General features: G+C 42.6%; 1 protein-coding gene across 1 annotated transcript in view; it reads left to right on the plus strand.

Moving 5' to 3' along the window:
- Nucleotides 1-11,957, plus strand: part of EDEM1 (ER degradation enhancing alpha-mannosidase like protein 1) — a 15,165-nt gene continuing 3,208 nt past the window's right edge. Inside the window, exons 1-11 of the mRNA XM_080384706.1 lie at nt 1-499; nt 626-698; nt 4,150-4,253; nt 5,094-5,265; nt 6,493-6,676; nt 7,192-7,366; nt 7,926-8,046; nt 8,483-8,653; nt 9,264-9,337; nt 10,366-10,462; nt 11,208-11,393. Coding sequence (XP_080240832.1) covers nt 123-499; nt 626-698; nt 4,150-4,253; nt 5,094-5,265; nt 6,493-6,676; nt 7,192-7,366; nt 7,926-8,046; nt 8,483-8,653; nt 9,264-9,337; nt 10,366-10,462; nt 11,208-11,393 — 1,734 coding nt within the window. The 5' untranslated portion in view covers nt 1-122. The remainder of the gene's footprint in view (nt 500-625; nt 699-4,149; nt 4,254-5,093; nt 5,266-6,492; nt 6,677-7,191; nt 7,367-7,925; nt 8,047-8,482; nt 8,654-9,263; nt 9,338-10,365; nt 10,463-11,207; nt 11,394-11,957) is intronic.

Below are 11,957 nucleotides of genomic sequence, written 5' to 3' on the forward strand. Positions count from 1 at the left end.
GTGCCCGTGTTTCCTTTCCGCTGTTAAAGGAGCCGCATCGCGTCGGAGCGCGGCGGGGGCTGCGGAGCGGACGGGGGGAGTGGGCGGCCCCTTTAAACTATGCGCGCGGCGCGCGGGCGACCATGCAATGGCGGTCGCTGGTGCTGGGGCTGCTGCTGCTGAGGCTGGGGCTGCAGGCGCTGCTGGCGCTGCTGCCCGCGCTGGCGCCCGGCCTCTGCCTGCGCCGCCGCTTCCCCTTCCCCTTCCCGCCGCCGCCCGGCCCCGGCTCCTCGCACTGGGGCTCGCTGCTGCGGCGGGGCGGCGGCGGCGGGGCGGCGGGGGGCGACGAGTACGAGCGGCGCTACAGCGGCGCCTTCCCGCCGCAGCTGCGGGCCCGGCTGCGGGACGCTGCCCGCGGCATGTTCGTCTTCGGCTACGACAGCTACATGCAGCACGCCTTCCCGCGGGACGAGCTCGACCCCCTCCACTGCCGCGGGCGCGGCCCCGACCGCCACGACCCGTGAGTCACCGCCGGCGGGACTCGGGGCCTTGGGCCTTCGCCGGGGTCTGGGGCCTGAGGCCGGGGTCTGGGCCCGGCTCTGGGCCAGGACCCATCGGGCCCTGACGTTCGGTTCTTCTCTTCCAGCTCCAACCTCAACATCAACGACGTGCTGGGAAACTACTCGCTGACGCTGATCGATGCGCTGGACACGCTGGCGGTGAGTCCTCGAGGGCGGTGGTGCTACCACACGGTTTAGTTTGGTTTAGCTCTGCAGCTGTATTGTTTGTTTAAGTATAATCGCTGTAGAGAGATTGCTAACTGACCTTAGTGTGGTAATTTTATATCAAGAGGGAAGGAGTCGTCTAAAACTTAACGAGTCACAGAGGAGACCGTACGGTACCCGAGGACACCGTTGGATAGGTAACCAATGAAGCAAACTACAACTCTCTGTGTAAGGGAAGTAATTGAGGTTCGATGTTCGATCAGCTGTAACTACATACAGTCGACTATTGTTTGAGACCCCCTAGAAGACTCTGAAACACACCTGTAAGGAACACGCACAACATTTAATTAATGTAGTATTGCCTACTGAATGAATATGTAGGATTTTTCAGAGAAATGGAACGCATAAACCTATGTGTGGACTATATAATTTTGCTTGAATGAAACATGCACATGAGGTGGAGTGATCTCCCATGCATCCAGCACTGTGATAACAGAATGCCTGCTTCTTAATGCTACGTTGGTGTTAAGGAGTTTTCTTATTCCTGATTTTGATGACTGAGGGGCACCTCCAAAACCTGCCCTGAGGTACTTGGCATATCTTAGCTGAGCTTCCCAGGTGGTGGTCCTGCAAGGAGGACTTCCATTTGTCCAGCTGCTGAGGCTGTGCTTTGCTGTATGGGAAGGCTCTGGAGTTGCTGTGTTGTCCCGTTAAATTTAATTAGGAGGGAACTTCAGGAGGTTTATGTCAGCAGCTGGAATGAACAAACTGAATTGTGTAAGTTAGTTTAAAGGCACATTAATGTAGCAGGGGTGTATTGTCAGAGAGTAATTCCTCAGCTAATTAAACTCTGAAGGCAGTGCCTTAGCAGGATATGGACATTAATGTCTGAAAGGCTGAAGTCAGTTGATGACAGGCTTTGAGAGATGAGAAACCCCAGATGCTCTTGAACGTGCAAGAGTCTTGCTTGCTCTGTTCTGTTAGTCTAGCCATTATTAGTGAAACGGACGCCTGTTGCAATTCACTGGATGAGTTCTTCCCCTGTGGGAAACTGGGAGTCAAAGTTCACTCTCGGGCACAGAGCGTTATTTAGAAGGGCTGTGAAATGGCAGGTCTCAGTTGTGGGATGGCTGGATTGAGGTGGGAGCATGGCTATGAGCTGTCATCTTGACAGCAGGTAGTGTGCTGGAAAGAGTTAGAGGGGAAATGAAGATGTAGTACAGCATGAATTTTTTATTCAAACTTCTTTTGAAGATGGGTCTTGCTAGGTTCATCTGCCCTGGTACCGAACAACATTGGTACTGTCTCTTGCTTTGAGGTTGAACTTCTAACTCTGGTAGATGTGCTTTTTTGAATCAGCTCCAGATCTAGAAAAAAAAAAAATAATGGCGGAGCCATAGAGGAGGTGTACTTGGTAGAGAAACTTGGTGAGAAGTTGAAGAAAGGTGGCAACAGAAAGTTTCAAATTGGAGGGAGTTACTCCACATTACCAGTGCTGTTCGGTCTTTGCCTGTTAATATCGTTAATGCAAACGGTGCTGATGTTTCCATGCTGAGCTGCTGATAGAGATCAATTCTTAACATGGAGGGCAGGCAAGATGGCATCGTGAGGAACCAATTGAAATTGTAATGAACTTCAGCAATATGAAGTAAAAGGTCTCATAGTTTGTGAGAGTTTATTGAATCCTTCACTTCTGAGGAGAAGATGGTGCTGGGTGTATACTGGTTCAACAGCTAGCCACGTTAAACGTGCAGGGAAGGGCCAGAGTACTTGGAGATGTATTGGCAGAGATTTCCAGAAGTGACAGGAAATTTTGGAGATGTTCCCCAAGTCTCAGGTGAGATCTCTTTAAGGTTACTGCCATTGCTGGTGTTCAGGAAGGGTGAATTTGAACTGGGGTGTGTATGGGTTGCTGAGAGACATGTCAGGAGGAGAGTTCGTATTATTCAAGGTGACTGTAAGAGCTCTGATTGTTTCGCTTGGCAGAGAGGGGCTGGCCAACACATATATCTGTATGAAGAGCAGTGAAAGGAAGGAGGGAAAAATCTGTGAAGCTGATTCTTGCCTGTAAAATAAACCATTACATGCATTTCTGATAAAATTTGAAGATAGTGTGAGAAGCAACTCATTTTTACGTTAGTAGTACCAGTAATATGGTATCATGGAGAAAAGAGCCTCTTCCTTGAACTCCTTATGCATATTTAGAGACCCCCTTAGGTTTCATTAGTCTCATCTTTGCAGTCAGGGCAGATTGTTGGCCTTTTGGAGTGCCAGAGCTCATTGATGCACTGGATCTGCGGCATGTTTCTTTTTTGTGCAGAAGGTGGTGTGTGCAAGGACTGTACGTGTGCTTTGGGTTGTGAAAGCCTTCCCATTGCTGCAATGGAATTGCAGCTCTGTGGTGAGGAGGTCTCAGCTGTTCAACTGAACACAGCAGTAATGAACAAAACCGAAAGCAGGAAGTGAGGAAAATGTTGGTTTTAACCGAAACAACAGCTGGGGATCTGTGCTATATGGCTGATGGTGTGTTGGCTGAACAGTTGCCCTCCTGTACTCATTCACCAATGGCTCAGTGTCTTGTCCATACCTTTTGGGGCAGTACATAATTTTTTCTTGCTCAAATATACAACTTCTGGTAGAGTCTCTTGTGGTTTAGAGGCTGCCGCATGGAGAAAGCATATTTCGCTTTTCATCTGCTCAGATCAAGCATATGAATGCTTTTTTTTTTCCTTTTGTGTCTGGGTAATAGAAAGAGCAGGCTGGTTGGCACATGGTGCTTTGGTGGTTAAAGAGCTAGGCAGGTTCCGTGTACACTCAGCCTTATAGTTAACGTATGCAAGTGGGAACTTGTTTTTTTCCTTCCACATTCCTGCTTCCTTGTAGCTGGGGCTGAGTTTATGTCTGTCTCTGGATATAATGGAAGCAAATTGCTAAGGTATACCTATAAAAAACTGGCTTGAGGGAGCTCCTGGGCATGGCATGCAGTGTTGAGTCAAAAGCCCGAAAGGTTGGACTTCCCTAGTCAAATAAATGTCATGGTTTTGCAAGTTGTGTTGCCTTTAAAGATGAACTTAACTCTGAAACTGATAGCTTAAGTAGTTAAAACTCTCAGTGTGCTAGATCTTAAGAGTTTTTAGACTCCTGCTCTAAGAGATCACCCACAAGGCTGATGCTAGGGTGCAAGAATACCTGCGTGCCTAGATTAGTGAAACAGACAAAATACATCTTCGGGGATTTCCCTGTTTTAATGTACTTTTTATAAAGCTCACTTTTACATGTCAGTAGGATGGGTAACCTTCTGGAAAGCCTTTTTAGCAGGAGCTTGGAGTACTGTTCTGTATCTTGTTAGTGTGACTGTTGGTTTAAAGTGTGAACTTGCAGTTTTCTTCCCCAACCCTCTTCTGCAGCAACAATTAGACAAAATAGCTTTCTTTTTATGTAAAAGGTAATGGGAAACTCCTCAGAATTCCAGAAAGCAGTGAAGTTGGTGATTGACACAGTTTCATTTGATAAAGATTCGACAGTCCAAGTTTTTGAGGCAACAATCAGGTATGTCACTCTTAAAGTTTCTGTCCTTAAAAACAGTAACAAGGTTAAACACTTGGTGTCCATATGCAGGAGAACCAAAGCCAAGTCACTGATAAGCATGTCTTTGGTAGGCTTTATTCTGTAGTTGTTCTTTAAGTAAACTGGTTTTTAACCTTTTCTGAAAATATTCCATGGTTTTATAATTAAAACTATTTTAATGAGTCACATGTGACTTGGAGCAGTGATACAGTGGTAGTTGCAAGTGTGTTTGGCTTGCAGACTGCTACTTTTTTTGTTGTTGCTCTTGCAGCAGAGGGTCAGATATGTGCACAGCAAACAACCCTGCTGATGAGTTTTCCCAGTTTGATTTTCTTCGGTGGACCTTCTGCTTACTTTCACTTTTGTTTTGAAAAACAGGCCTATTTGTCGTGGAGATGAGTTTAAGAGACTGGTCTGAGTTTAAATGGCTTCGTTTTCAGAATGCCTTAAACAGTGCTGCCTAAACAATTGCTGCCTAACTTGGCTAGGCTTTCTTTTTTCTGAATACTAAGTTTATATAACAACCTTTACAGCAATCTGCAGGGTCAAGGAGGTCTTCACTCATAAATAGACTTGGTGTGTTGTAAGGAGCTACTGGGTTAGGTAAATTTTGCAGAACAGGATTTTGTGATTCCTGTGGCTGACAAGCAACATGACTTCTAGACATTTTCACTACTGGAGGGGGAAAAAAGATCCCTTTCTGTAGTGCCTATAAGGTGCACAAAGTAATACTTTTGTTAAACATGGTACTGGTAAGGGTTTAGCTGAAGAACTATGTTCAGGTCAGGTTTAAAAACTGAAGATCTTTTCTTTTTCCCGTAGGGTTTTGGGAAGCCTGCTTTCTGCCCACATAATAATTACAGATACCAAACAGCCTTTTGGTGATATGACCATTAAGGATTATGACAATGAACTGTTGCATATGGCTCATGACCTAGCAGTGAGACTACTTCCAGCCTTTGAGAACACCAAAACTGGAATTCCATATCCTCGGGTAAGTGAGCACACCTGCACAGTGGGGAAATAATCTAAAAGTAGTAATTCACCTGTCCTACAACTCAGATTCTGTGCCCTGGGTGTGCCTTTATATGTGCACTTGGGGGGTATTGAACCTGCTCTAAGTTACATTAAGATGGCATGGTGGGGAAACTGCACTGAGTTATGGTGACATGGACGATGTAGAAGTTGCTCCTTATGTCTAGTAAATGTTTTCTTCAGGCTGTTTTTTCGATCTGTATATATTCTGCGCGGGTCAGTAGTCATATGTTCCTGTACTGTTTGGCTGGAACGTGCTCTACCCTGTGCTTTCTTCCTATATATCATGCAGCAGCAAACAATGTTGTCATTAAGATTAACAGGAAATACTGTAAAGGCAAATAGCCTAGGAAAGTGACTTTATTGGTGACTTGGTACTAAGATAATTGTGATAAAATAAAACTTATATTTGTCATACTGGGCTTGGGATTTGTAATTTTCTTGAATACTGCTCAGGGAGTGCTCAAGAGTACTGTGGTATTCTTGAATGTGGCGTCTGCTCACTTTAAGCAGATGCAGTTCACAGGGAGAAGTATGTCAGTTTCAGTGGAACAACTCTAAAATGTAAAACTAATTAGCGCTTGCCTGACTACTTATAATTTCTGGGGACACCAGCACTGCTTTTCCTCCGGACCTGTCAAGCTTTAGAAACATGAACTTTCACTTCTGTTCAGAGTCTGGTGAAGCAGTTGAGGGTGGTTTAACTTCCCTTTGGTGTTTTTTTCTATGGGGAAGTTGAGGAGCTTTTACTGAGGAAATCCTTGGTTTCAAGAGCACTAAATGAGGGGAAGCAGTACTTGCATCACCCTTGGAAGAACCTGCATGTTTAGTAGAAATGATGTAGCAGACTGAAATTTGGAAGGATTAGTGTGTATAAGAGTAGCAAAATAAGGATTGCCTGTCTTGAGTGTGATGTTATAAAGTTAGAAGATGAACTTCAGGAATTATTCAGGAAAGCTTTTTGACCAGGAAGTGATATGCTGCCTTTCCAAATACACATGCATTGCGTGCGACATATTGCAGAATTAATTTATTATTTTATAATTTAATATAATTGTTTTATTATTCATAATTATTATTAATAATAATAAAAAGGCTTTATAATAAACGTAAGACTGCAGATGAGAGCACAACTATATGAGGTGCAACCTGCCTTCTGGCTGTTAGGACTCTCTCTGCTTCACAGGTCAATCTGAAGAAGGGGGTGCCTCCAGACAGCAATAATGAAACTTGTACTGCGGGAGCTGGTTCCTTGCTGGTGGAGTTTGGTATCCTCAGCAGGCTGCTTGGCGATTCCACGTTTGAATGGGTGGCCAGGAGAGCTGTCAAAGCACTCTGGAGTCTCAGGAGCAATAACACTGGACTGCTAGGTAATTCCTCTGAGGTGATTCTATATTGACTGGCTCCATGTTTTAACCTACCTCAGTCTCCTGTAGCAGAATGCCGTTATACTGCAGGTTTCTTAAACTATCGATCTGCTTCCTCTGTAGCTGTTAAGGCACGCTCTCCTTGTGTACTCGTGGTTTGTGTTGACCAAATGGCATTTTGTCATTTCATAAGAAAAATGAAGTATCTGAATGACTACCTGGGGCACCGGTTTCCAAAGACAAATTTTTCATGTAACTGGGAAATGAAACCGAAGTTCTTGCATTTGTATCCCCATTAATATAATTTAGATTGGCAGATGACTAAAGGTATTTAAAACAACCACATGCATTTGCTAGTTCCTTGAATGAATGCACTGTAACGCTCTATTTTGATAGTAATCTCTGATCATTCTTCCTTAAGACTTTTTGAAGATGTCATGTTTCTAAGTCCTGGTTCTTGAATACTTTTTCTGATGTACTTGGCAATTTCAGCCTAAACTTTTTGTCTGTTCTGAAAGGAAATGTTGTGAATATTCAAACTGGTCATTGGGTTGGAAAGCAAAGTGGATTGGGAGCAGGATCAGATTCATTCTATGAATACCTTCTGAAATCTTACATCCTCTTTGGAGAAAAGGAAGACTTGGAGATGTTCAATGATGCTTATCAAAACATTCAGAACCACTTAAGAAGAGGGTATGTTATTTCATATGAGTATCAATTCCTTAAGAAATGAGTACTCCAGCAAGATATGAGAGATTGTGTAGTGTTTTGTGTCACGCTCTGGAACATCTGTGTTCTCTTTTTCTTCAAAAACCAAAATCTTATTTCCATGGTATTCACCGTGGAAATGATTTTTAACGTTCCTTTCACTGCTTAGTCAACTGATCTGTACAGCATTATTGGTGCAAAGAAGTTAACCTGGTTACTGTCCAAGTTGGTAAATGTGAGGCTGAGAGAAGGCTGTAGAACTGCAAAGGAAATATATTAAACTGGCTGGTTTAGTACCACTTAAGCTTATCCTGCATGACCTTTTGGTAGATTCTGTTGACATAACTTTAGAATACGATGCCACATATCTTTAAGAATTTTTGGTGAGCATGACTGATATTTTGGTTGTTTTCAAAATGGCTTTGAGCCTAGCATGACAATCTGTGGCTCATTCTATTTGCTGGTAGCAGTGCTGTGAAATGAGTCATACATTGTATTCTTTTGAACCAGTGAATATTTACACGTGTTTATTGTTGCTCGGCAGTCGAGAAGCTTGCAACGAAGGTGAAGGTGACCCTCCTTTGTACGTTAATGTAAACATGTTCACAGGCCAGCTGATGAACACATGGATTGACTCTTTGCAAGCCTTTTTTCCTGGACTACAGGTAAACTTTCGTTCTGCTAAAGCCTAAATGACACAGTAGAGGGTTGTCAGGCTTGTTCTAATCCTGGGCTCTAAATGAGTCTAAGCATCTTTGCCCAGATGAGCTGCAGCCTGTGGGTTTACACCTGGTTCAGCTTTCGCTTCAGCATAACAATATTGGAAGGCCTGGCCTGCTCTCTAGTAGATTTGAGATACTTTCAACTTTTCTCATTTAACCTCAGCGTTTGTATACCATGCTGTGAGGCTGAGCTCCGCTAAAGCTTTTAACGCGAAGGATTTAATACATTAGCTTTTTTTTGTGGGGGTTGTTTTGGTTTTTTTTTTGTGTCTCTGTGAGGGGAGTGTTTTATTGTATAGCATGTTCTTATACAGAGTGGAAAGCAATTTGCTGGCTTGCAGTATTGAGCGTGCATGTTTATGGCTGTTGTTACGCCTAGGTATTGATAGGAGATGTGGAAGATGCTATTTGTCTCCATGCTTTTTATTATGCCATATGGAAACGATACGGAGCTCTTCCAGAAAGATACAACTGGCAATTGCAAGCACCGGATGTTCCCTTTTACCCACTGAGGCCAGAGTTGGTGGAATCGACATATCTTCTTTATCAGGTACTTGACTTCTCTGAGCTTACAGCTTGTGTTTTGGCAAAAATGGTTTTGTTCAGAAAGTCACTTTTTCTACCCCTAGCCTCTGGCCTGCTAAAACTTGGTAGCTGTGAATCTGCCTGTTCTTACATAGAGGTCTCTTGTTTAGTCACTGGATTGTGATGCATTGTAGTTGCTCTGTTGTTTGCTTAAAAAAATAGGCTTTTGAATAAGATAAACAAAAATGCTACTGAACAACCTTTTGAAAAAAAGCTGGCAGATTTTTACAGGGTAGAGAGTTTTGACTTCTTAATAGAAGCCATTGAAATAAGTCTAATAGCATTCCTTGCTATATTTTCTAGGCACAGGGTCCAACAGGCAGAAGATACAGTAAACTAAAATAACTTCCTGGCTGCAAGAAAGCTGTCAAAGAGTTTTGAATTTACTACAAGTTTTATTAGGATTTGCACTAAAGCAAATGTGAGGAGCTTGCACAGAGTAATCTAAGTCGTGTTCCTATAAAGATAAGTTTACTGTAATACATGAGAATCTGATGCTGCTCGGCCTTTGTTGTGTTATTTTTACAAGATTTCAAAATTGCTGACTTTAACTCTTGTCTGTCTGTCTGTCTTAGGCAACAAAGAACCCATTTTACCTTCATGTTGGAATGGATATTCTGCAGAGTTTGGAAAAATACACAAAAGCAAAGTCAGTCTTCAACATTCTTTGTCTTTTTTCACTGCCACATATGTATATTTTATAAGCATTATATAGAATCTAATCTACCAAATGTAGGTAAACCAGAAAACCAAACCTTCTATGAAAGCCACAAATGATGATCTATTTATTGAGCAATTACTGCTTTTCCATCTGAAAATGAAATTATAGTTAGTGACAGCTTCATGCCTTCAGAATTTTATAATTACCTTTCAAAATGCATTCTTGATGATCAGTTGCTAAAAATTGGTACAATTAATAGGTTGGTTTTTTTATAATGGATCCTGCAAGAATATTTCTAACATCGTGAGCCCATGGTGTTAAACTAAACTGGAGGGATGGCCTCTAAGATAGATGCTGTTGCACATGAGCTTTCATCTGAAGACAGTGACAGGGAATCCTGACTGTAATACTGGGTATCTGAACTTCTTGCAAGACTCAGATGGAAGATAGCAAATTTTTCTTCAACTCTTGGTATTTACTGATTTTGTAGACAGGTCTATACTAACTGTAGGACAGTACCAAACAGCACCATTCTGCAGTTAAGTAGGATTCAGATGCTGTGTAGAGGATCGACGGAAAGAATTACAAGTGCACTGTGTGACAGATTGCAGCTTTGTCATTTGATAAAGTGTTGGCGGGAGGGAGGAGTAGGTAGCTGGGGAAGAAACCTCTGCATGAGACCAGGCTTCCAGACCTAGGTTTCTTATGTGCTCAGTATGGGGAAATTACCTGTTTTGTGCGGTAATTTCATTGAAGCCAATAATTCAATTGAACCAAAAAATTGAAGACTCTTCATAAATCTGTATGATGGAATAGATGAACCACAGGGTCAATGATTACAGTCTCATTGGAATACCAGAAACCAATAATCAATATTCAGTTGTAGAAGAGACTTGTTTCATTTTAACTTCACCCTTAGTGACAGTTGGAATTGCCTGAAGTTAGGGAATATCTAGGGAGCACTTTGAGATCAGAATGCATGGAAACTAAATGCAAATTAATCTTAAATCTTGCAGGTGTGGCTATGCCACATTACACCATGTTGTAGAGAAGACAAAGGAAGATCGAATGGAGAGCTTTTTTCTCAGTGAAACATGTAAATATCTGTACCTGGTATGTATATGTTCTTCATTTCAAAGATACTGTCTTGCATGCTCTGTGCACAAACATGGCACAGCAAGGAGGCAGGACAGTATCAATTAGAAACTCTGCTGGGCTCTGGGTAAGAGAGGGGTTTAGGTACTGGAGTGTTGAGCAGTGCACTTTTCTTTCTTTGACCCCACTACAATCTTGGAGAGTTGGGCAGCCGCCTAAGCGTGAGAGCTGGCGGCTCTTTTGAGGGGAGGCTAGAAAGGAGAGGCGGGAGCAAGACTGAAGGAAGCTGCTGTGCAGCTCTGAGCTAAATGGCTGCTTGTAGCCATTTCACCTGCCTCGCAGCAGCCTCCGATTTCTCCCCATCAGGCTTTGGCAGTCACAGGAGAAAGCATTTGAGCCAACCTTGCTTAAGCTACTGTTCTCAATCTCTTTTAGCGCAGAATAACAAACAAATCTGTGACTGAATGGGAACAGTGTGTGCCAGCCTAGAAATGCCTGCATAGTGCAGCTTAGAAAAATAAGGGCAGTTTAAGTTATGTCAGAAGTTTTTCTTTCGCTCTCCCCTTTTAATGGCTGAAATACATCCCTTGCTTTAAAACTATTTATTTCCATTTGCGCTAACAGTAGTTACCCATTTAGTGCTAAAAGGTAGCTTTTTGTGTGATCCTTCAAATGCATGAGTGTGTGCTTTTAAACTTACTGTTGATGGCACATGAAGAATGTTGCATGCATACTACAGCTGTCTCTCCTGTCTCTTGTTTAGTTGTTTGATGAAGAGAATCCAGTGCATAAATCTGGAAATAAGTATATGTTTACTACTGAGGGGCATATTGTATCTGTGGATGAACGTTTTCGTAACTCACTGTGGCAAGACATCCTCTCTGGAGAAGAGAACAGCGCAGAAAAAATTAAACCTAACGAATTAAAGGCAGTCAACTTCAGCTCTAATGTAAGGAATACATAGACTGTGCTTGGTTGTGTTGCTGGAGAAGCGATGTATGTTGGACTGGGTTAGGCAGTAGAAAAAGCCATTTGCAAGTGTTACTTTAGAGCTCTGTAGGGGTTTCCCTTAGAAATGTCAAATATCTCTGAAGTTCCCTTGTGAAAAACGTGTTCAGTAATGGAATGAGTGGAGTAGGGTAATGTGAGAATGATTATGTTGAAGGTGAAACCTGTCCCCTTTTTAAGTATTTTGCAGCAATTTGTTTGTTGTTAATTTATTTCCAACTATTTTTCCCTTCCCCTTTTCTTTGCCCTTAAAGTTTTCCAATGATGCTGTGATGGTGAAAAACAGTTCATTTAAAGAAAGCTTTTTTTCCTCAGGATGGTTTTGAGGCATGCAACAGTGACCTTTTTTAGCTAGACATCAACTGAGTACAGACCTATGGATCCAGTGCCTGTCACCAACCAAAATAGATAACATTTTTAATACAGAACAATTTTTAAAAATGTTTGCTAGTAGGTTCTAGCATGGTTCCTTTCCTCCTTCCCCCGGTCCTCCAGAAAAAGAGCA

The sequence above is a fragment of the Falco punctatus genome (genome assembly GCF_963210335.1).
Source record: "Falco punctatus genome assembly, chromosome: 4".
Lineage (NCBI taxonomy): Eukaryota > Metazoa > Chordata > Aves > Falconiformes > Falconidae > Falco > Falco punctatus.